Genomic DNA, 22,706 nt, shown 5'->3' with positions numbered 1-22,706 from the left:
CGGGCCTGCAGAGTGCAGATAGGACATCTGCTAACAAAGGATTTATGAAAATTCAACACGTAAGGGGATACAATAAGGGTTTGTTTGTGTAATCCAGGCCATAAGCTAGTTAGTAAAAGATTTAGGAAAAGAAAGCAAAAACATTTCGTGTGTATAGTGGGTTTTGACCAGATGGCAAAGGTCACGGCTTCTCGCTGCTCTGTGGTAGAGTGGAGAAGGACCGACGTGCTAGTTGCTGAGCACGCTCTCCAGAGCTCTCTCTTTTGACTTTGACTTTGACTTCAACGTGGCCTGCACTTCCGGAGACTTCGGAGGTTTCCAGGTTCTGGACTTGCAGCATTCGGCCAAAATTCTGTGCCTTATATAGCTTCGGCCTTTGTCCTGAAGTGAATTATTGTTAGGCTGATAACGAGCAGTAGGTACCTATAGTACGCGACAGGGCGAGATAGCAAGCGGGGTATGGTGCGCTATACCGCGCTGGGTCGGCGCGGGGGCTGTGCGGGGATGCGGGAGGTCCCTACCCAGATTGTAGTGTACCTACTCGACCTGACTCCACAGTAAGTGATAAGGTGCCTTCACATTTAAGGTGTTAAAAATTTCATTCATTTATTTACACCTAGGTGACCTAGGCGTACCGTACCTACTTACCTAAACAGTACTTCGAAACGATGTGCAATGTTGACAATCGATAGCTACAAATCGGAGCTGATAACCCATATCTGATAAGCAGTGAACGGATTTTGGGTGCGTCGTGTTCTGCGGCTCGTTGCCTGCTGCCTGCATCAAGTACAATAGTTGTAAACAGTTCCTAGAACATACAACATGTGGAAATAGCTAGATTTTCAGATCGTTTCGTTTCGGTCAGTCCACCGCGGAGGCCGTGTGTTTGTTTGCGGGAGTGAAAGCTCTAGTTAACTGAACTCAAATATTAGTCGCTTCCGATTAAACTCATGGGATTAAGATTGCAATAAAACAAGAGCTGAAGAATAGATACTTTAGGTACCTAAACCTTAATTAATTTTGTTGGTGTTTTACGTAAATATGTAAAGATAAAAGTTGTCAAGTGTGATGGACATTTGGAGACAGTATTTGAAGGGTAACACTAGGTAACATGGCCACCCTCGGTGCGCGTGCAGTGCTGGTGCTGCTGTTGGTAGGATGCGCCTGCGCCAGTCCGCCGGTCGCCGTGGTTCAGTTGCTGTAAGTACCTATACCTAACTACATATGTACCTATATAGCCAATAACTAGGTAGGTTTGATTTCTTTAACTAAATCTAGATTCTAGATATTAAATTATAATAAGAAAGCTCAGAGTCACTCAACAGACGGAGAGAGCTATGCTTTGAGTTTATCAAATTAGAATTGCGGAGATCTGTAGGAGACCTAGAGTGCCCGACATAGCTCAACGGTTTGCGAAGCTGAAGTGGAAATGGGCAGGTCAGATAGTTCGAAAAACCGAAATTCGTTGTGGTCCCAAGGTGCCAGGATGGCGTCCTCGCACCGGAAAGTGCTTCGTTGGAAGACCCTTCTGCTAGATGACTGGCCGCTGGTAGCTGCTGGGGTATGGCAGCGGCGCAAGACCGTGGCGTGTGGATTGTGGAAGTCCCTACAAGAGACCCGTGACCCGAGTGATGATGATGATGATAGTTGGAGAATACGATTTTATTCCTGTCCTGGGTTCAGTTGCGACTCGTACCTACCTACTTATAGGTAGGCGCACAACCGCCAACCTTATCATGACACATTTCTGAGAATAGCTAAATTGTTTTGCGGTTACATTTGCCCAGTTGATTTAGAATCCAAGCTTTTTGAATTATAATAGAAGTACCTACCTAATATACAAAATTGTCCGGTACAGTGACACTTGAGCGTCTTACGTAAACCACTGAAGTGTTGGGGAAACAATCGTCTCGGTAAAGCCGATGAGCGAATTGATTCGCCGATAACTCCCTGTGGTCATTTGAAGCTTTTTTGTCGTTTCACTATCAATCCGCAGGTCAAGGCCTGCGTACTGTATCTACTCGTATTCGCTAATTAATTAAACAATCCCTAATAATAATTCTTTTATAAACTCTAAAATATTACAGTAATAATAAAGATTCGTGTCATCAAACGTCTATTCCCGTCTCATCGTTTAGTGCGTACATATAGGTACCTACGAGGTTGTGATGAAAACACTCCGAAATAAACGCCATTTACATAAATATTCAAGTAACAAAATAGATTGATGTGTCGTGATCTGATATTTTTAATGTAGGTGTGTTTTTGTTATATCATTACTGTCAAACTATAAGCATGCATAATAACGAGGTGTTTAGGTATCTCCAGTAACAAGTACCTCGTGTGCACTGTGCTCCCAGCCTCCCAGCCTCCCAGCGCGATCCCGCGGAGCTGCCAGCTTTCCAGCCTTCCAAGTATCTACAGAGACACTGCCCATGTCTATCAATTGCTTTTCTTTTTTTAAAGAAAACAAATAGATTTAACTGAACAATAACTTAACAAAGTACATAGGTATGAATTAAATAATTAATAGATCACTTAATTTAGCTACTTAGCTGGTACATGTCCGACTCACTAGTTAGACAAGTTAGTGAAGCAGTTGTTGTGGTGTTTCCGCAGACTGGCGTACAATGAAGTGCACACGCTGCTGCTCAACAACTCCGTCGAGTACATCCTGGAGTTCACGCCACCGGTGAGTACAATCTGAAATATTACGAAAAACTAGCATGATGGGTCACCTGAATCCGATCATTTTGATTCAGGCTTATGATTCGAGCTAGCAGACAGACAGACACACCTTTTGACGCGATTGACGACAGAGATAGCTCGCAGCTCGGGAACGACGAAGGACTTTCTATCCCAGAAAATTGTGGTGTTTACAAATCCCGTGGGAACTCTCCCACGGGATTTGTAAACACCTAAATCCACGCGGATAAAGTCGGGGGTATCCATCTAGTAAAATAAATAAATAATGGTTTATGTAGGTATCCTTATTAACACCAAAAATTGCCACGTCCGCAATAGCCCCCGCTCTAGAAGTTTACGTAATCAAAATTCCCAACTGTCAAAAGTTATTTTGGTAATTCCAGGCGGGCGGGGTCGGGTCGTACGACGACATGCCCAGCCTGGTGTGGCTGCACAGCGACGGCGGCGACATCGCGCACCCCGTGCTGGTCACTGCCCGCCAGCGAGCTGGTAAGGAGGCCTCTTTCACTACCCTCTATGTTTTGTATGATTATCTTATTACTGTACAAATCATGTCTCCGCCAAGTAGGGTGCCAATAATACTGGATGCATTTCCGCGCTGGACAGCCAGGCTGATCCTTCGCAGAACAAATTTGCCTTTCTGTCACCAGATGAGGTTACTAACCGCGGTAAAATGTCTCGTTCTTTTTTGCACTAAGGCTTCATGGCCTCGGGGTTCTCACGGCAAACGGAACCAAACTGTCATACGGCGAGATACTGTACACCTGTACCTATATTCTGCTGCGGCTCCCGGCCTTGATGCTGTCTCCCTGATATGACACGGAGCCAATGTGTCCCGTCCCCGTTCACAGAACGCCAGCGGCAATCCATCCGGTCTCGCCATCATCCCGACTAAATCTTGCCGGCTCAATGAGTACAGAAATATCAGTGGGACTAAGAACTCATTGATCGTATCATAAAGATGCTGCCTACGGCGCTCCCTTGGCATTGGAGAGTCTGTGAATTCCAAATTTCACAACCTCACAGAGGTTATGACATAGTGGTGTTCCCAATCTGAGAGTTAGAGCCACACGAACAGTTTCGTTAAAGGCAATACAAAGCTCGCGTGGTGTCTGTCGCAGGCGCGGTGACTTGGCAGCTGCCCTACGAGCTGCAGACGCGGCTGCTGTTCGAGCTGGAGCGCACGCTGTGCCCGGACGACACCGCGAACGCGGGCGACGCTACCTCCGACTGCGGTATCTACTCTATTATTACATTGTTCAAATTCTAGTCCTTTCTTTTGTTTAAATCAAAAGCAGTTATGATTAAAATCGAGAATTGATTTTGTGCCCCGTTTAAGTTTGTACCACAATCAGAATGAATTACTTTACATTTACCTCTCCGTCAAACTAATCGTCGCAATGTGACGATAATCTATCCGTAGGTAGATAAAAAATGAGCCCTCGGCGAGGTCTTATTAGTTACGTATCCACAAAGCAAACTAGAAATCGTAACAGGCTCGCGACTACTACGCTTTGCCTCACAAAGTGGGAAAGTATTTTGTGATTTTTTTTAAATACACTAAAACTTTTTAAACTTACACATTACATACAATTTAACACTAACATTACACATTATTTACGTTATAAAATTATTGTAAATTGAACATTTGAAAAGAGCAACCCTAATCAAGAAGACAAGGAACTCTTACTGGTTCTTCTCGGAAGGAATGACATTTCAAATTAGTGGCAAATTCTATTGACGACTGAAAATCATTTGTTAAAATGAATTTGAATGAAAAATCTTTCTAATGCAATGACAGATCTAAGATTTTCTTTGAGAACATGAAAAAAAGTGTATATTGGAATTGGTCGGTGGCGCTTAGACTGTGTTTGTGTGCAGAGGGCGAGAAGGCTCGCAGCGCGTTCTCGGTGCACGTGTCGACGGCGTGCGCGGCGCCGCTGCACTTGGCGGTGCGCGTGTCGCGCCCCGCCGTGTGGCGACTGCCCTTCGGCGACCCTGTCAGCGTATACGCCACTGAGGTACGCTACAACCACCGAACCTTTGTCATAGGAAATACGCGATGACAGTGATCCCCCTAGAGATCTGGTATATCGTGATTCGCATAGAATAGAACCTTCTATCACCTATCTCTGGAAGTGGCTCTACGTCACGTGTTGCCATGCTGCAGTGCTGCCACTGCACATTGCCAAGCTAGGACTATCGTGTAGCAGTAAGCTATAACAGGTCACAGCATAGCCTGGCTGTCCCCGATCTTTTAGCATCTATTTACTGCATTTTCATTAATTTATTAACATTATTGCAAAATGTTTATCAACGCTATCAATTGCATCGGAGGTGATTTTTAGGGTTCCGTACCTCAAAAGGAAAAACGGAACCCTTATAGGATCACTTTGTTGTCTGTCTGTCTGTCTGTCAAGAAACCTACAGGGTACTTCCCGTTGACCTAGAATCATGAAATTTGGCAGGTAGGTAGATCTTATAGCTGACATTTGGGGAAAAATCTGAAAACCGTGAATTTAGGGTTAGATCACTCGAAAAAAATTAAATTGTGGTCACGAACTAATAATTAGTATTTTCAACTTTCATAGTGAGTGACTATATCAAGTGGGGTATCATATGAAAGCTCTTCACCTGTACATTCTAAAACAGATTTTTATTTATTTTTATGCTTAATATTATTATTATTATAGTTTTTGAATTATCGTGCAAAATGTCGAAAAAATACGACTGTAGTACGGAACCCTCATTGCGCGAGCCTGACTCGCACTTGGCCGGTTTTTTTTAAGGTGACTGTCAGTGTATGAATTATTAGAATGAACTATGAATGAAACTTTATAATCACCTGAAGTGTAAGGTAATCAATTGAACGAAGTGGCAAATTAATCCAATGCCATTTAATCCCCGATCTAAATGTAAATTTTTTTTTGTTGGCCCAGTCAGCACCACGCGTTTCACACTACGCATTCGATGGCGACCAGCGCAGCGTGCGACTTGTCGTGTCCTCCGAAAGCGAAGCCTGCGCCATGCTCTCTGTGCAGAACTACTCGGTAAGTACGTCGACTACCATACGTTGATTAACGTACGACCCTATGGTACGACCACGTTAGATTGTCTACGACTCGAAACGCCTTCATTAACTTAATAGCAATAGTAAGATTCAGTGCCTGTAAAAAAGGTGTGACAGATTGCAATTTATGCCCGCAACTTCGTCCTCGTGGATTTGTTATTTTTTTAATCCCGTGGTAACTCTTTTATATCCCGGAATAAAAAGTAGTCCATCCCCGGAATGTAAGCTTACTCTGTACCAAATTTCATCAAAATTTTGTTGAACTGTTTGGCCGTGAAAAGCTCGCAGACAGATAGACAGACATACACTTTCGCCTTTATAATATTAGTATAGAATATAGAATAGATTATTTAAAATGATGCTGCTAAATTCTTATCTCTCTGACTTTGGCAATTATTGGTCGTTTGAGAACTCTAGTTATGATGGCTTCAAAGTCGGGATGCTTGTATACTATGTTTCCACTAGAAAACTACCAATAGAGAAACCAATCCTATTTCAAAATCCTGTTAATTTGCAGTGTCCGATAGCGCAGACGCTGACAGACGTGGAGACGGTCGGTCAGCGGCTCACCATGATACACTCCGGCGCTGTGCAGCTCATGGTGAGAAATAGTATTTATTTTGAAATCAACACCAATACACCAATCGCCATTCCGAACCAGTGGTAAATGGTAAATTAATTATTTGACGATTCAAAAGCACTTGTAAAAGTTTACTTGGATAAAAAAAACCAACATGCTGCTGGGCACTGGCAAACTTTGTTGTCACTAATGCTAATGCAGTTTTTTAAAATGAAACTCTCAGTCTCAACTCTCACATGCATAATATGTAAGATTGTAACCCCAGTGACTTGTGTGATAGCGCAGCGAGTTTCCGCGCGGTTTCTTCGTGGTCGCGCTGGTGTTCCCCGCGGACGAGCCGTGCCGCGGCGCGGAGCCCCACGGCGACGACTGGCTGTGGGGCGACGCCCTGCTGCGGGGCGAGCTCCCGCGAACCGCCGCGCCCTCGCGGAAGAAGGACTTCGCCATAGCTATCGGAGTGAGTACCGACGTAAAAGTCCCTGCCTCGTCTATTATATACAAGGAAAAGCTGACTGACTGATCTATCAACGCACAGCTCAAACTACTGGATGGGTCGGGTTGATCTTTGGCATGCAGATAGCTACTATGTCATAGACATCCGCTAAAAAGGATTTTTGAAAATTCAGCCCCGAATTATTATTGTTATTCGGGGTTTCTGTCAAAAATATTTCAACAGGAGCCCAGAGTGAACGGGAAGAATAACATCTCCTATCTTCTAGATAGGAGATGTTATTCTTCCCGTTCTCGAAGAGTTGTGCTTCGCCACGACACGCCGGAGGCGCGCTCCGATCGTGTCAAATTGCGTCTTGCAATGACATTAGATAATTATGAGAGTTGAGAAAAAGAAAGTAGGTATAACTTCGTTTGCGCACATTGTGTAGTATAAGATATAACTGGCTAGTCTCCGCTGAGATAGACCGCTATGGCTGAAATTCAGTTGGGAGGAACATTTATCCAACCTACACACCTGAATTTTCAAATGCCACTAAAGTCCGGAATAAATGACTTTTTATTAATTCTTAATTTATGTGCACATGGGACTGGGACGAGAGTGAATCTCAAAACCGACAACGCCGTCACAAAGACGTGCTTTGCTCCACTCGAATAAGTAGTGCAATAATGAAGCTTCGTATGCTATATAGAAAGTAACGCTAACAATTGTGTGGCGCAGGCAGCGCTGACTCGCGAGCAGTACGCCGTAGCGTCCGTCGTGACGCTGGTGGTGTTCCTGTGCTTCTACGTGCTGTTCGGCGCGCTGGTGCTGGCGCAGCGCTGGCCGCCCTTCGCGCGACACGTGCTGCCCAGAGCCGTGCTGGCGCCGCAGCCGGGGACCGATGCGTCAGGTAACAATTGTGTGGCGCAGGCAGCGCTGACTCGCGAGCAGTACGCCGTAGCGTCCGTCGTGACGCTGGTGGTGTTCCTGTGCTTCTACGTGCTGTTCGGCGCGCTGGTGCTGGCGCAGCGCTGGCCGCCCTTCGCGCGACACGTGCTGCCCAGAGCCGTGCTGGCGCCGCAGCCGGGGACCGATGCGTCAGGTAACAATTGTGTGGCGCAGGCAGCGCTGACTCGCGAGCAGTACGCCGTAGCGTCCGTCGTGACGCTGGTGGTGTTCCTGTGCTTCTACGTGCTGTTCGGCGCGCTGGTGCTGGCGCAGCGCTGGCCGCCCTTCGCGCGACACGTGCTGCCCAGAGCCGTGCTGGCGCCGCAGCCGGGGACCGATGCGTCAGGTAACAATTGTGTGGCGCAGGCAGCGCTGACTCGCGAGCAGTACGCCGTAGCGTCCGTCGTGACGCTGGTGGTGTTCCTGTGCTTCTACGTGCTGTTCGGCGCGCTGGTGCTGGCGCAGCGCTGGCCGCCCTTCGCGCGACACGTGCTGCCCAGAGCCGTGCTGGCGCCGCAGCCGGGGACCGATGCGTCAGGTAACCACGTGGTTGCCATAAGATCACACTAGGGGTTCATCTCTCGACATTTATTTTATTTTTATTTATTTATTTTTATATTTAGACAAAAAAAAGCGAATAATTCACACCACACTTCCAGACCAAAGCACTAGACAAAAAGCCGCGACTGGTGTTGGCAGTTTGCAGCCCAAATAGACCGTAGTCTGTGCTAGGGCTGACAAAGTTCATCGACCTCATTCATACTATATTATATTATATTATATACTATACTATATTTATACTATACTATATATATATATTCATACATTACTAAAACTATATTTTATTTGGTGCAACAGTGTTAATGCATACGGAGTTTAGATATATAATTTAAATAGATAGGATAAGTTGTAATAAGTTAAAGCATTCGTTTCAACAGATCTTGTCATAAAGACGTTTAAAATTTTCAAAAGAGGTTTCTAGGAGAAATTTCTTTATATAGAATTTAAGTTTTTTCTTTAAGGATGGGCGCTGGGCACATAAAATCAGATTAGATACCTCCAGCGGAAGGTTATTGAATAGTTTTGGTGCCGCAGCTGTAAAATGTCTACTCGAGAATCCAGACGTTCGTCGGGGAACTGAACATCTTAGTTGCCTTTGCCTGGTGACTGGGAGTTTGCTCGATTGTGAAGTTGTCTATATATTTTGCCATATACATTGTTATTTGCCAAATGAATATTTTTCTTGGGGTTAGTACTTTACTTAGCTTAAATAATTCTTCCGTAGGAAATCGTCGGTTCTTTTTTAAGATAATTTTGAGATTAAGTTTTTGAGCCTTATTTAGTTTGTCTAGTAAAGTTGATCCACATGAGCCCCAGGCTATAATGCCATATAATATTAACGACTGAGTTAAAGAGCAGTAAACTCTTAACAGTAGGTTAACACTCATAATGTTTCTTAAATTATTGTATATATAGCTCAAGCTTCGGACTTTTTTAGTCAGCATGTCTACGTGCTTATCCCACCTCAGATATTTTGCAGTTTGCACAGTCAGACTTATTCAGACAAGAGTGCACTCTAATGTTCGGAGTGTCGGTCGGAAGACCGGCACTGGTGGGAGAGAAACACATACATAAAGTTTTATCATCATTTAAGGTTAGCAGATTATTGTCATACATACAATAATTAAAATCCAATCTGATATCTGGTTTAATGTTTTGGAAGGATAGGTATCGCAAAAATAAGTATTATAAAATATGTGGCTATAGTACGCGACAGGTCGAGACTCGAGATGGCAATAGGGGTATGAGGTGGGGGGACGCCCCGCACACCTGCACGTCACCTAAACGCTAAAGTAAAGTGAAATATTCCAGGTGTGGAGCAGGCGAGCGGCGCGGGCGCATCGGGCGCGGGCGCGGGGGCCCCGCGACGACGGCGCGGCTCTAGTAAGTCGCTACGCTGTCCTCGTTTGTACTTCTGAGGAAGTTTTATGACTTGAATCAAGCTCAAAACTACTGTCCCGATTAAGACACATGTTCATAGTTTGAGAGTGTATCAGATTTATATACTTTGCCAACACTCTTTTTTTATATTTTATTTTTTACTTGTAGGCACCTTTGTGGCTACCTAAATGTATAAAAGAAAAAGCTGTGACTGACTGACTGACTGATTGACTGACTGATCTATCAACGCAAAGAACGCACGCTACTGGATGGATCGGTTGAAATTTGGCATGCAGATTGCTATTACGACGTAGACATCCGTTAAGAAAGGATTTTTGAAAATTCAATCCCTAAGAGGGTGAAATAGGGGTTTGAAATTTGTGTGGTCCACGCGGACGAAGTCGCGAACATAAGCTAGTAAGTAATAAATGCTAAGTAGTAAATAACTACAATGACTTTAATTAATATATGACAAAATTCTCTCAATAAAGTTCCAAATGGTATTCACGCGACAAGGTTCGTTGACAGACGACACATACGACAGTTGCGACGACAGCAACTCCGACGACGAATATGACGCGGTGCCCACCAACCCGAGCAGCCCCCGCAGCCAGCCCGCCAGCCCCGCGCGGCGCGCCGGCGACCCGGGCGACACCAGCGCCACCGACGGGCGGGATGTGCAGTCGCAGCAGAACGGCTCGCAGGTACAGAGCTGCCGACACGGTCAAGCGGCTTGATGAAGCTGCTTGATGCGGCCGTCAAGCCGCTTGATCTTGTAAACAGATGGTCGATTGCTGAATTTGCAATACAATGATTTTAAGCATATACTGTATTTTTTATTATTTGACCTCAAAATCAGTTTTAAGATGTCCAAAAGATGAGCATTTAGAAAAATTACTGTATCTAAAAGTATATTATGTAAGACCAAACTAAAAATGAGTTTAAACCTTCATCCTATGGAGTATACCTTTTTAGAAACATTACTGTTTGAAAGTCCCACGCCTGTCCTACGTTTCTCGGCGATAACTCAAAAGCCTATTGTTGAGGTTAGTCGCTTTTGAGCTAAAAGATAGCATAATAGAATCCGTGCGTGAATTCCCAGGGCCCGTTCGGGCTGCCGGCGGCGCCGTGCGTGGCGGAGTTGGCGCGGCGGCCGCAGCGCACGCTGCGCGCACGCGCCGACCGCTACCTGCACACGCTGTACACGGTGGCCGTGTTCTACGCGCTGCCCGTCGTGCAGTTCGTCATCGCCTTCCAAGTCGTACGTGAATCTCATTTATAAGTATTTTTGCAATTGACTGATTGCCACAGCTTGCTTGAAGCTTATCACTGTTACTGCTACTGTAGATTCAGGAATTTCTCCATTTATCGCAAACTGAGGCAACTTATCAATACCTAGGTATATAGGTAATCATTATACAGCATTTCTAAATTTCTAGTTGGTTTAGTCCGCAGTCAGTAAATTACGCCAAAGTGTGTAATTTCTTATATCGATCAATAGTTACAATATTATCATACTTTTTTTTTCTACAGGCGCTGTTTTGCTTTCTTTTTGCGTAGAAATATTTTTCTGATTTCTGAAATGCGTAAATTATAATTGACTGTTAATTAGCTTATATCTGTTACGCCGGCGTCCGTCGCAGTTCCTGAACGTGTCCGGCTCGCTGGACTACTGCTACTACAACTTCCTGTGCGCGCACCGCGCCGGCGCGCTGAGCGACTTCAACCACGTCATCTCCAACCTGGGCTACTTGCTGCTGGGCGCGCTCTTCATGCTGCAAGTGCGGCGCCGGCGCATGCGCCGCAAGCGGCAGCCCAGGCACCAGGTACCCAGTTCGTTTGTTTCCGCCGCAGTTCCTGAACGTGTCCGGCTCGCTGGACTACTGCTACTACAACTTCCTGTGCGCGCACCGCGCCGGCGCGCTGAGCGACTTCAACCACGTCATCTCCAACCTGGGCTACTTGCTGCTGGGCGCGCTCTTCATGCTGCAAGTGCGGCGCCGGCGCATGCGCCGCAAGCGGCAGCCCAGGCACCAGGTACCCAGTTCGTTTGTTTCCGCCGCAGTTCCTGAACGTGTCCGGCTCGCTGGACTACTGCTACTACAACTTCCTGTGCGCGCACCGCGCCGGCGCGCTGAGCGACTTCAACCACGTCATCTCCAACCTGGGCTACTTGCTGCTGGGCGCGCTCTTCATGCTGCAAGTGCGGCGCCGGCGCATGCGCCGCAAGCGGCAGCCCAGGCACCAGGTACCCAGTTCGTTTGTTTCCGCCGCAGTTCCTGAACGTGTCCGGCTCGCTGGACTACTGCTACTACAACTTCCTGTGCGCGCACCGCGCCGGCGCGCTGAGCGACTTCAACCACGTCATCTCCAACCTGGGCTACTTGCTGCTGGGCGCGCTCTTCATGCTGCAAGTGCGGCGCCGGCGCATGCGCCGCAAGCGGCAGCCCAGGCACCAGGTACCCAGTTCGTTTGTTTCCGCCGCAGTTCCTGAACGTGTCCGGCTCGCTGGACTACTGCTACTACAACTTCCTGTGCGCGCACCGCGCCGGCGCGCTGAGCGACTTCAACCACGTCATCTCCAACCTGGGCTACTTGCTGCTGGGCGCGCTCTTCATGCTGCAAGTGCGGCGCCGGCGCATGCGCCGCAAGCGGCAGCCCAGGCACCAGGTACCCAGTTCGTTTGTTTCCGCCGCAGTTCCTGAACGTGTCCGGCTCGCTGGACTACTGCTACTACAACTTCCTGTGCGCGCACCGCGCCGGCGCGCTGAGCGACTTCAACCACGTCATCTCCAACCTGGGCTACTTGCTGCTGGGCGCGCTCTTCATGCTGCAAGTGCGGCGCCGGCGCATGCGCCGCAAGCGGCAGCCCAGGCACCAGGTACCCAGTTCGTTTGTTTCCGCCGCAGTTCCTGAACGTGTCCGGCTCGCTGGACTACTGCTACTACAACTTCCTGTGCGCGCACCGCGCCGGCGCGCTGAGCGACTTCAACCACGTCATCTCCAACCTGGGCTACTTGCTGCTGGGCGCGCTCTTCATGCTGCAAGTGCGGCGCCGGCGCATGCGCCGCAAGCGGCAGCCCAGGCACCAGGTACCCAGTTCGTTTGTTTCCGCCGCAGTTCCTGAACGTGTCCGGCTCGCTGGACTACTGCTACTACAACTTCCTGTGCGCGCACCGCGCCGGCGCGCTGAGCGACTTCAACCACGTCATCTCCAACCTGGGCTACTTGCTGCTGGGCGCGCTCTTCATGCTGCAAGTGCGGCGCCGGCGCATGCGCCGCAAGCGGCAGCCCAGGCACCAGGTACCCAGTTCGTTTGTTTCCGCCGCAGTTCCTGAACGTGTCCGGCTCGCTGGACTACTGCTACTACAACTTCCTGTGCGCGCACCGCGCCGGCGCGCTGAGCGACTTCAACCACGTCATCTCCAACCTGGGCTACTTGCTGCTGGGCGCGCTCTTCATGCTGCAAGTGCGGCGCCGGCGCATGCGCCGCAAGCGGCAGCCCAGGCACCAGGTACCCAGTTCGTTTGTTTCCGCCGCAGTTCCTGAACGTGTCCGGCTCGCTGGACTACTGCTACTACAACTTCCTGTGCGCGCACCGCGCCGGCGCGCTGAGCGACTTCAACCACGTCATCTCCAACCTGGGCTACTTGCTGCTGGGCGCGCTCTTCATGCTGCAAGTGCGGCGCCGGCGCATGCGCCGCAAGCGGCAGCCCAGGCACCAGGTACCCAGTTCGTTTGTTTCCGCCGCAGTTCCTGAACGTGTCCGGCTCGCTGGACTACTGCTACTACAACTTCCTGTGCGCGCACCGCGCCGGCGCGCTGAGCGACTTCAACCACGTCATCTCCAACCTGGGCTACTTGCTGCTGGGCGCGCTCTTCATGCTGCAAGTGCGGCGCCGGCGCATGCGCCGCAAGCGGCAGCCCAGGCACCAGGTACCCAGTTCGTTTGTTTGAGTAAACTAGTTGGGTATTATATTGAGGCATCCTGATATCCCGCCAGCCTCTCAAATACCTCCAAAATGAGGGGCATACGCTGGTATAATTTTTTTTTTTTTTTTTTTTTTTTTTTTTTTTTTTTTTTGAAAGTAATCAACAGCGCAAATACATAATTATTATTTAAATTTAAATCTAGGTATAACAGAAGGCCAAAAGAGATTACTTAAAATTATAATTAAACTATTTTAACAGAATAGAGTTAGAATAAATGTAGGTATATACAATAATAAAATAAAATTACAACAGTGTGTGTATGATTGTATGTGTGTGTGTATGCGTGTGTGAGTGTGTGCTTATGAGTATGTGTGAGCGTGTGTGCATGTGTGTGTGTGTGTAAATGGGAGTGTATGATTGCTATTGATATGATAACTTAATTTGTTGACTTACAAAATGCGGTAGAGGTTTTTTATTTTGCTTGATAAAATTTCCAGTGGAATGATAATGGGTGGTTTGTCCGCAGGAGTACGGCATCCCGGCGCACTACGGGCTGCTGTCGGCGCTGGGCGCCGGCATGATGGTGGTGGCCGTGCTGTCTGCCAGCTACCACGTCTGCCCCAACAGGCTCAACTTCCAGTTCGGTACGCTTTTGATTTCATACCTTTCTATCTTCTATCTGAAACTTTTACCTGTACTGAATTCATTTTAATTTTATGCTGCGGTAGCAGAGCTTGATATGAAGTACAGTCTAAGATGGATGGAATTTTTCAAACAGGTGATCGATTATTGTATTTTATTTTATTTTATTTTATTGGTTTGCCAACAGATAGTACACATATTATAAAATAACAATTACAATTCACAGAGAAAAAATTTAGAGTGTACACCCAATTACTGGCAAACCGGCATGCATTTTAAAAGCTTGCAAGTGCGGGATTACCAGTTAACTTAAAGCTAAAAATACAAATATGAAAAAATAAAAAATAAAAACATTGCAATTTACAATAGTACTAAATATTAAATACTAAATATTACATAAAACAAGAAAAATAAGAAAAATTACGAAGAAAAATAAAATATTTATTATTCTTATTATTAATATATAAAAAATATTAATAATAAGAATAATAAAATAATATAAAAATAATAAAAAATAAAAATAATAATCTTTTATTGTATTGTTATATCTATTGATTTTTTAACCAAATGACAAATGACATTTTTAACCAAATGTCAATTTAACTGTGTAATTTGGTTCGGAAAGCCCTACAATATGTGACTTACTGCTCCGTCATCATAACTCGGCATTCTGAAACTCTGAACTCCCGCTCGTCCTGGGCTTTCACCCGCTGGAATCGTGTCTTCGTCAAAGTCACATGCGGGATTCTGTTTGCGGATGTCAGAATGTTTGAATTCGAGCAAGCAGTTATTACCCGGCTTGAGACATCGAAGTCATGTCCGTTCGCTTTGCAGACACGGCGTTCATGTACGTGCTGGCGGCGCTCATCATGGTGAAGATCTACCAGGCGCGCCACCCCGACATCAACGCGCGCGCGCACGCCTCCTTCGCCGTGCTGGCCGTGCTCATCGCCACCGGTATGTCCTTCCCTTCTGCCGATCTGCTTTAATAGTTCGACAGTCAATATCATCAAATACCTAATACTCCAATAATTGGAATTTTTGTAGAGATGATACAGTAAAGCGTTGACTCTGTGTGTGTGTGTGTGCAGTGGTGTGGGGCGTGCTGGGCGGCGGGCGCGTGTTCTGGGGCGTGTTCACGGCAGCGCATGTGTTCACCTTCCTGCTGCTGTCGCTGCACATCTACTACTTCGGCCAGTTCCGCCTCGGTATGTTACGGTGTGGACTGTGGAGAGTGTTTACTACATTGCATACATCTCATATTAATAGTCACTGAGTCGACTAATCTGCCGTGTGTCCTTGCACAGAGAAGTCTAGCCTGGTGGTGGCCGCCAGCGAGCTGCGCAAGGGCGCGCGGCCCATGTACCGCGCGCGCCTCATCATGCTCATCGTCGGCAACGCGCTCAACTGGATGCTGGCTGCATACGGGTAACAGATTATTATTGTCTTGGCATTGTTACAACTTTATGCGCGAGATAAACAGGTTTGTAACATGCTTTATGGAAGAAACATCTTATACGTATATAGCTATTTTTAAACGACAAACATGTTAGGTGCGAGTTGACTTGCTGCTAGCGCCATCTAGTACGGCGTTAACACTAGACAGTTGATATTGTTCAGTCAGCATAATTACGTCCGTTGCAATGCATGATGTTTCATGATGAGTGTGTGGCGCACAGACTGCTTCAGCAGAGCGGCGACTTCGCGGGACACATGCTGATGGTGCTGCTGGGCAACGCGCTGCTGTACATGCTGTTCTACCTCGGCATGAAGCTGGCGCACGGCGAGCGCCTGCGCTGGTACGCCTGGGCGCTGCTGGCGGGCGCGGCGGCGGCCTGGCTGCCCGCGCTCTACTTCTTCGTGTCGGGCTCCTCCGACTGGTCCGCCACGCCCGCGCTCTCGAGGCACCGCAATCACGACTGCAAGGTGCGGATGGCCATGGCCGATAACTGTTTCTGAGCTAAAGCACAGCTTAGTATCCTGAGCGTAGTCGATATTATCTATTCCACTCGCACAAAACGTCTTTGCTCAATGTTTCTGATATGAGTCGCTGAGGTTTGGAACGCCCTTCTGGCGTCCGTGTTGCTGGCCGCGTATAACTTAAGTATCTACTACCTTCAAGGTGAATATGCACATCTCCTAGGCAAGTGCGCTCCAACTTTGCCTCCAACCTTAAGGCATGATTGTCATCAAGCGCATGCCTATCCTATAATTTTAAAAAAATGTGATGCATGTTGTTGTGATGTGTTGTGTCGTCATGTGACGCAGTGTGTTGTCGCGTGGCAGGTGATGCAGTTCTACGACAGCCACGACCTGTGGCACATGCTGTCGGCGGTGGCGCTGTACCTGTCCTTCAGCGCGCTGCTCACCTGGGACGACGGGCTGTCCGCCGTCAAGCGCACCGACATACCCGTCTTTTGATACCTACTCCATCTAGTCTTAAGGAATAAAACACATTTTCACCAATCTGTTTTTTATTAACGTTCCTATTTTATAAATCAGACTAGATATTAGCTATTGTACGAGAGGGTGGTATCATGGTATGGTTCAGTGACCAAATACGTTCCTGCGCCGCGGTGTTATCTATCAAGGTTGTGGTGAAATGTAACAACAAAGATACTTCACAGGAAAATTGAATTATTTAATTAGCCCTAAAACTTACGATCAGTGCTAGCGGTGGTTAGTGGTTGCAAGGCAACTGACGCCGATTTGTTTCTATAAAAGCCACATCGGCGAAACTGCTGACGCTATCATCCGCTACAGTCGGCAGTCCAGTTGAACTGTTTTTAGATAAATATGATAATAGATCAACAGATTAGATAGTGACGTAGTAGACACAGGAGAATAAATAAAACTCGGGTCGTGAGTTGACTAGCCTTTTATTTTTGACGAACTTTGAACAATGGGTTTAGTAAGGGGGAAAAGCATGGAAAAATTGTATACTTTCAGTTAAAAATTGATTTCTTCACGACACTCACCAATAATCCACATTTTGATATGTTTACAATGTTACCCGTGACGAGTGACGACTGTGTATTATTATTGCCGTTTATTCTGTGATGGCAGCTGAGCTGGCTCAAAAGAGCTAGAACCCAGAGTGGTAAAGCCAGTTGAAAAAAGCTCAAATCAAAATGTCAAATGACGTCACGTCATCCACTTACGTTCTCATTATTTTTATTTCGCAATTTCCAGAATATTAATTAAATATCCCTTATTTTGATTTATTTTTCTCATAAACCTTACATATCAAGTGCAGGGGAATGGACAACCAGTACTACTACAAGTTGATGGCGAGTTACCTGTCCAAACGGAACTGCGACGAGTCTTTCATGAGGTATTTTTTTGGGAAGAATGCAACAAAGAAAACGGCCGAAGAGCTAGAGAGAGCCGACGAGCGGAAACGGAGGCTGCAACGGGAGAGGTCGCGGAGGTACAGGGCTCTGAAGAACGCGAGGAGGCAACACGACGGGTCGCGGGACAGCGCGGACGGCGAGGCCGCGCGAGGCAAGTCCGTGGCGGCGGACGAGGAGCCGAGCGACGGCGACGAGCCGCCCACGCTGTGCGACCTGCGCTACGACGACGAGTGGCGGGAGGCGGGCTCCTCGGACTGCGCCTCGGACGACAACTCTGCGCACGCGCCCGACGACAAGCGCCCGCCGCCGCGCGACCTGCAGGAGTTCCTGAGCGCGCCCAACGCCGAGCTGGACTACCCGACCGTGCACAGCCTCATGTTCCACTGGCTGCAGACGTAGCAGCGCGCCGCTCGTGCTCGACCCGTATCACTCCACTGACTAGGTATATTCACACTTGTTGAGCTCATTATTAAGAAACATTGCCTTAGCACCAAACTTGTCATTTCAATCTGATTTTATTCTATTCTTTCTTGTATTATTTTAGCACAAATAAGTAGTACAAGTATTTGCATTTTAACTGTATTATTGCCGGTTCTTCTCTGTAGAATCTGCTTTTGAAATTCCGTGGTAGTGTTGTGGACATATCATCTGAGCTGTAAGTCTACATGAATTACTAAAATATTTTTGATGAGTTTGGTGCTTTGGCATAGTTAGTTTAAAATCAAAATTGTCAATGTAGTTCACATATCGAGGTGTAAGATTGCAGCTTGTGTAGGGGTGTGAGGTGTCACACGTCAAATCAGTGGAGAGTGTCACACGTCATATCAGTGGAGAGCGTCACACGTCATATCAGTGGAGAGCGTCACACGTCATATCAGTGGAGGGAACCGTCCTGCTGTAGACTAGGGAATAGTTTAATGTTACAGGCTGCTTGTGATTTGTAAAGTAGTTGTATGGGGAAGGGATGGAGAAATACTGTACAAGATGTTGGTTGGGTGATTCTTAAAGTTTATAATATAATAAGCGGAGCTGATTTCCATACAATGTTGGACACAAGTTACTATTTTAGAATTGGCTTGAACTGGCACAGCCTCCCTTCTAAAGGAAAACTTTGAATGGGAAATGCCTGCAGTGCGATGGATAACTGCTTACATTCCAGCTTGTGACTCGTCACATAGCTGCGGTGAGCAGCGAGGAAGCCCTAGTTGATACAATATTCCATTAGACAATAAGTTGTTAAGTTGCCATATCCTAATATTTAGATACTCGATGATATTATATATGCATAGAGAAGTATAGAGTATATGTATACCTATAGTTTGTGATATGAAGAATTTACATTTAGTGTGAAATGTACAATATTTGCTGTACTGACGTAGGGTGGAAGTAGCGTAAGGAGCAGGGCCCTGCAGTGGGCAGGCCGCCCTGCAGCGGGCAGGCCGCCCTGCAGCGGGCAGGCCGCCCTGCGTGTTGCTTGCCCCACTGCATTTTGAATGAAATTCACTGCCTAGACATGATTTTGTACATTCCTTGGTTTTCAGTAATTCTTTGCTATTCCTTGAACTTACAAAAAATACAACTTTGCATTTATATTCCTCAATACTTGGTTAACTTGTAGGTTTATGGATTACTTAAAGAAATAGCAATTGCAAATTGGAAAATATGTGGTACATACAAACTGACTTTGGATTACTCCTATTATTTTATAAATTAGTATATTGTTTATTGATTCAGTCATAGAGCTATGTAGGTACTCATTATTTAGGTATAATACTCAAAACAGTTAATTAGCTCTCTTGTAACAAATAATTTTCTAAAAAGGCATAAAATTGAGATTGAAATTGACTTGCGCCATAATAATTTAATTAAATATTAGGTGTCACCTTAAAAGGTGGTCTTAGACAATATTACTATGTTCAGAACATAGACTTATACAATAATTTTATAATATGTATGCTTTGATATATTATATGAGTTACATTTAAGTTAGTTTAAGGTCTCTCAACTATTCACTTGTTAAATTCTCAGTTTATCTTTTGCAAGAAGTTTGATATCTTTTTAAAATGTTTTATACAGGTTGTGATTTTGGGAGCAGATAATTAGGCAAAGACTAAGTTATGTTGTATTGGTAGAGAGTCAAGCAAACATGGCGTTCAATTGAAAAAAAGCCCAGCTCTTGCCCTCCACTTTGTTGACGTAAACTGTATCTGAAATTCTTTTGAACTGATTTAAATAAACCAATCAATTGAGTTATTAAATCAATTTAATTGCGAAAGTTTAGTCTCAAAGTGATTTTGAAGCGAAGCTTCTATGAGACTGGCGTTGTTGCGCCGTCACTGTTAACTTCTCCTTTTGCGCGAGTACACTTTCACCGAAAAGTGTGTAGAAGCTTCACTTCTGCCCGGCGTCCCCCTCCCCCTTCCACGCGGTTTTTAGGTTTCCGTACCTCAAAAGGAAAAACGGATCCCTTATAGTATCACTTTGTTATCTGTCTGTCTGTCTGTCGGTCTGTCAAGAAACCTACATTGTACTTCTCGTTGACCTAGAATCATGAAATTTGGCAGGTAGGTAGGTTTTATAGCTGGCATTAGAAGAAAAATCAGAAAACCATGAATTTGTGGTTACATAACACAAAAAAAAAATTGTGGTCATAAACTAATAATTAGTATTTTCAATTTTCGAAGTAAGATAACTATATCAAGTGGGGTATCATATGAAAGGGCTTCACCTGTGCATTCTAAAACAGATTTTTATTTATTTTTATGCATCATAGTTTTTGAATTATCGTGCAAAATGTCGAAAAAATATGACTGTTGTACGGAACTCTCGTTGTGCGAGCTTGACTCGCACTTGGCCGGTTTTTTTTATTTTTTTTTATTTAAATGCTAAAAGAAATAAGATTTTTCAAACTTTTGGTGTAGGAGTAGGTACAACATTTTGCGACAAAAGTTTTACAGGTTAAGTTGTCGCCTCCGCTCCGCTCCCACGATCTCCGCCTGATCCTCGTAGCTAGTGTTTGGAGAGACGTATCACCATGTTCGAGTGCCTGTTGGCTGTTAGATATCGAATACCAGCCATATTATTATGAGTTAGATTTAAGAGCTCTCGCAAACTACTGGCGATACGGTCGACTGAAACTAGGGGATTTGAACTCGTACCTATAGGGATTGTGTCAGTTAGAAATCGTTACTTGGTGCACTTGGTAAGTTCACAGCTGTACCTTTGAAGGGCCATTGTCAGACAGTGCCGTGTGCATTGTCAGAGACGTCGTGACTTCGGTAGGCCGGTGGGCGTTGTGGACGTCCTTAGCGGACGATGCGACGGCCTCTCCGTCCCACCCTCCATACAACCGTACTTTGATCCTCATTTGAATATTAACCACTCAAACACCAAACCCAATGTAGATAAGTTCTAGGAATTAATATTTGGGTGTGTGATTTTTCAGATGTCCGTTAAAATATTTTGTTTTAAGTTGTACGGGCTCAAGGATTTACATACAAATACAAATCTGAAAACTTGACATTTTTACGGGAATCTGGCAACCCTGACACAGATATTAGTTTGAAAAACGTCATGGAGTTTGGTCGCTTAGTATTCAAATGAGAGTGAAACTACGTTTGTATGCAGCGGGTGTTATACTGGAGCCTGGAGAGCACTATAAATAGGTTTCAAATTTCAATCTACGGTCAATCGAAAAGTTAGTATTTTGCGAGAGCCCTAATAGTGTAAGTACATTTAACTATGTATGTAGGTGGCGCTAGTCGTGTGGTTACTGGAGCTTCACTTGTGTTTATAATGTAGAGCCTGTCGTGAGTTGCTCGGTTGCCGGCGCCCGGCGGCGCCCGGCGCCCGGCGGCTGTCAGTCTGTAAGTTACATTTGGTACGCGTCAACAAACTTGGCGGTCATAGAAGTTAGAACCGTAAAAAGTCGGTGAAGGTTCCGTACCATCGTACAAGATTAATGTAATTTTTTATTTATCTACATGACGGATGGATAATTTTGCTGACTTGAAATTCCTATTGCTATTGATAAGAGGCGACAGTATTGGCACACGAGTAGATATCCCTAGTATTGGCACGCAGCGCCCTAGGGGGCCTGGCTACGAGGGGCCTCGAGGGGCCTGGTCAGCACCTCGGGAAGCCCGGGCTATTGCTGGATTGCTGACACTGCTGTCACATAGGCGTAGGTACTGTAAGGTAGTGCCATATTAAAGAGCTTCCTATTTTTACACCGTCTTTTATTTGTAAACCAAAATAATCACTCCTAATTTGAGTAGGTAGGTAAGCATTGTGCAGTATGCGCCAGAAAATAATCTACGTCGACCTAACGAGACAGCGGTTTGTCGTTGAGACCGTCAGAACGTCGCATGGGTATGAGTGACAGAGACAACGCTATACAAAGCCGAAACCTCTTTTTAAAAGTCGATGTACATTGTGGCTAATTCCTTTGTACACAATCTCTAAACTAAACTAAAATATCACGTCTAAATCTATTGCTATCCCTTTCATAATGTTGCTTGCGGAAAAGGAAAGCACTAGATTTAGACCTGTTAATTTAGTTTAGTTTAGAGATTGTGTACTAGAGAATCGGCCCCATTATTTTCTGCCGCGTACCTACTGCATGTTTTATAAGTAGATTTATTTAGCTCCCCTAGAGGCCCTATGGTCAAATTTTTCGTTCTGAGAGACCGGTGCTCAGTAGTGAGCCGGCGACGATGAGGAGATACCTATCTTAGGCAAATATAACATCAAGTCAACAGTTCACGCGTCAGGACCTGAAAAATTGTCCGTAACCGAATCACGCGCAGCAATAGTGGGGGTAATAGTGGCAGCAGTTGAGCATCTCGCATGATCTCGCACATCAAGTTGAGAAACGAAAACTGGTGAGTGTACCCAAAGTTTGAATCTACGACCGTTATCGTTTCATTCCGTATGTTGAGCTTGAACCGAACATCATATCAACTCGTTGCCGCCCAGCGACGATGTGACACGCAGTCTTCTCACTATGCGGATTGGCAAACTGCACGCATCTCTGAGAACATTATGGAAAACTCTCACGCGTGCAGGGTTCCAGTTACTACAATTTTGGTACATGAAAAA

General features: G+C 45.9%; 1 protein-coding gene, 1 long non-coding RNA gene and 1 pseudogene across 2 annotated transcripts; 2 read left to right on the top strand and 1 right to left on the bottom strand.

Moving 5' to 3' along the window:
* The first annotated feature begins 727 nt into the window (after positions 1–727).
* On the top strand, positions 728–16,674 carry LOC117984428 (SID1 transmembrane family member 1-like; annotated as a pseudogene).
* Positions 10,140–17,141, bottom strand: LOC138402643 (uncharacterized). Its single transcript, XR_011236998.1, has 3 exons — positions 16,916–17,141; positions 14,065–16,691; positions 10,140–10,450 (listed from the first exon to the last, which is right to left on the bottom strand). It is a non-coding gene; the product is annotated as an uncharacterized lncRNA (long non-coding RNA).
* Positions 17,142–17,363: 222 nt separating this feature from the next.
* LOC138402642 (uncharacterized) lies at positions 17,364–21,835 on the top strand. The gene has a single exon (XM_069500108.1). It carries the CDS (start codon positions 17,514–17,516, stop codon positions 18,003–18,005), a length of 492 nt encoding a protein of 163 aa, XP_069356209.1. The 5' UTR covers positions 17,364–17,513; the 3' UTR covers positions 18,006–21,835.
* Positions 21,836–22,706: the final 871 nt, after the last annotated feature.

This window comes from Maniola hyperantus, chromosome 8 (genome assembly GCF_902806685.2).
Source record: "Maniola hyperantus chromosome 8, iAphHyp1.2, whole genome shotgun sequence".
Classification (NCBI taxonomy): Eukaryota; Metazoa; Arthropoda; class Insecta; order Lepidoptera; family Nymphalidae; genus Maniola; species Maniola hyperantus.
This window is presented reverse-complemented; position numbering and strand designations above follow the sequence as displayed.

Coding starts and splice junctions, on each gene's coding strand:
- LOC138402642 (XM_069500108.1), top strand. CDS start 17,514: ATGGACAACCAGTACTACTACAAGTTGATGGCGAGTTACCTGTCCAAA.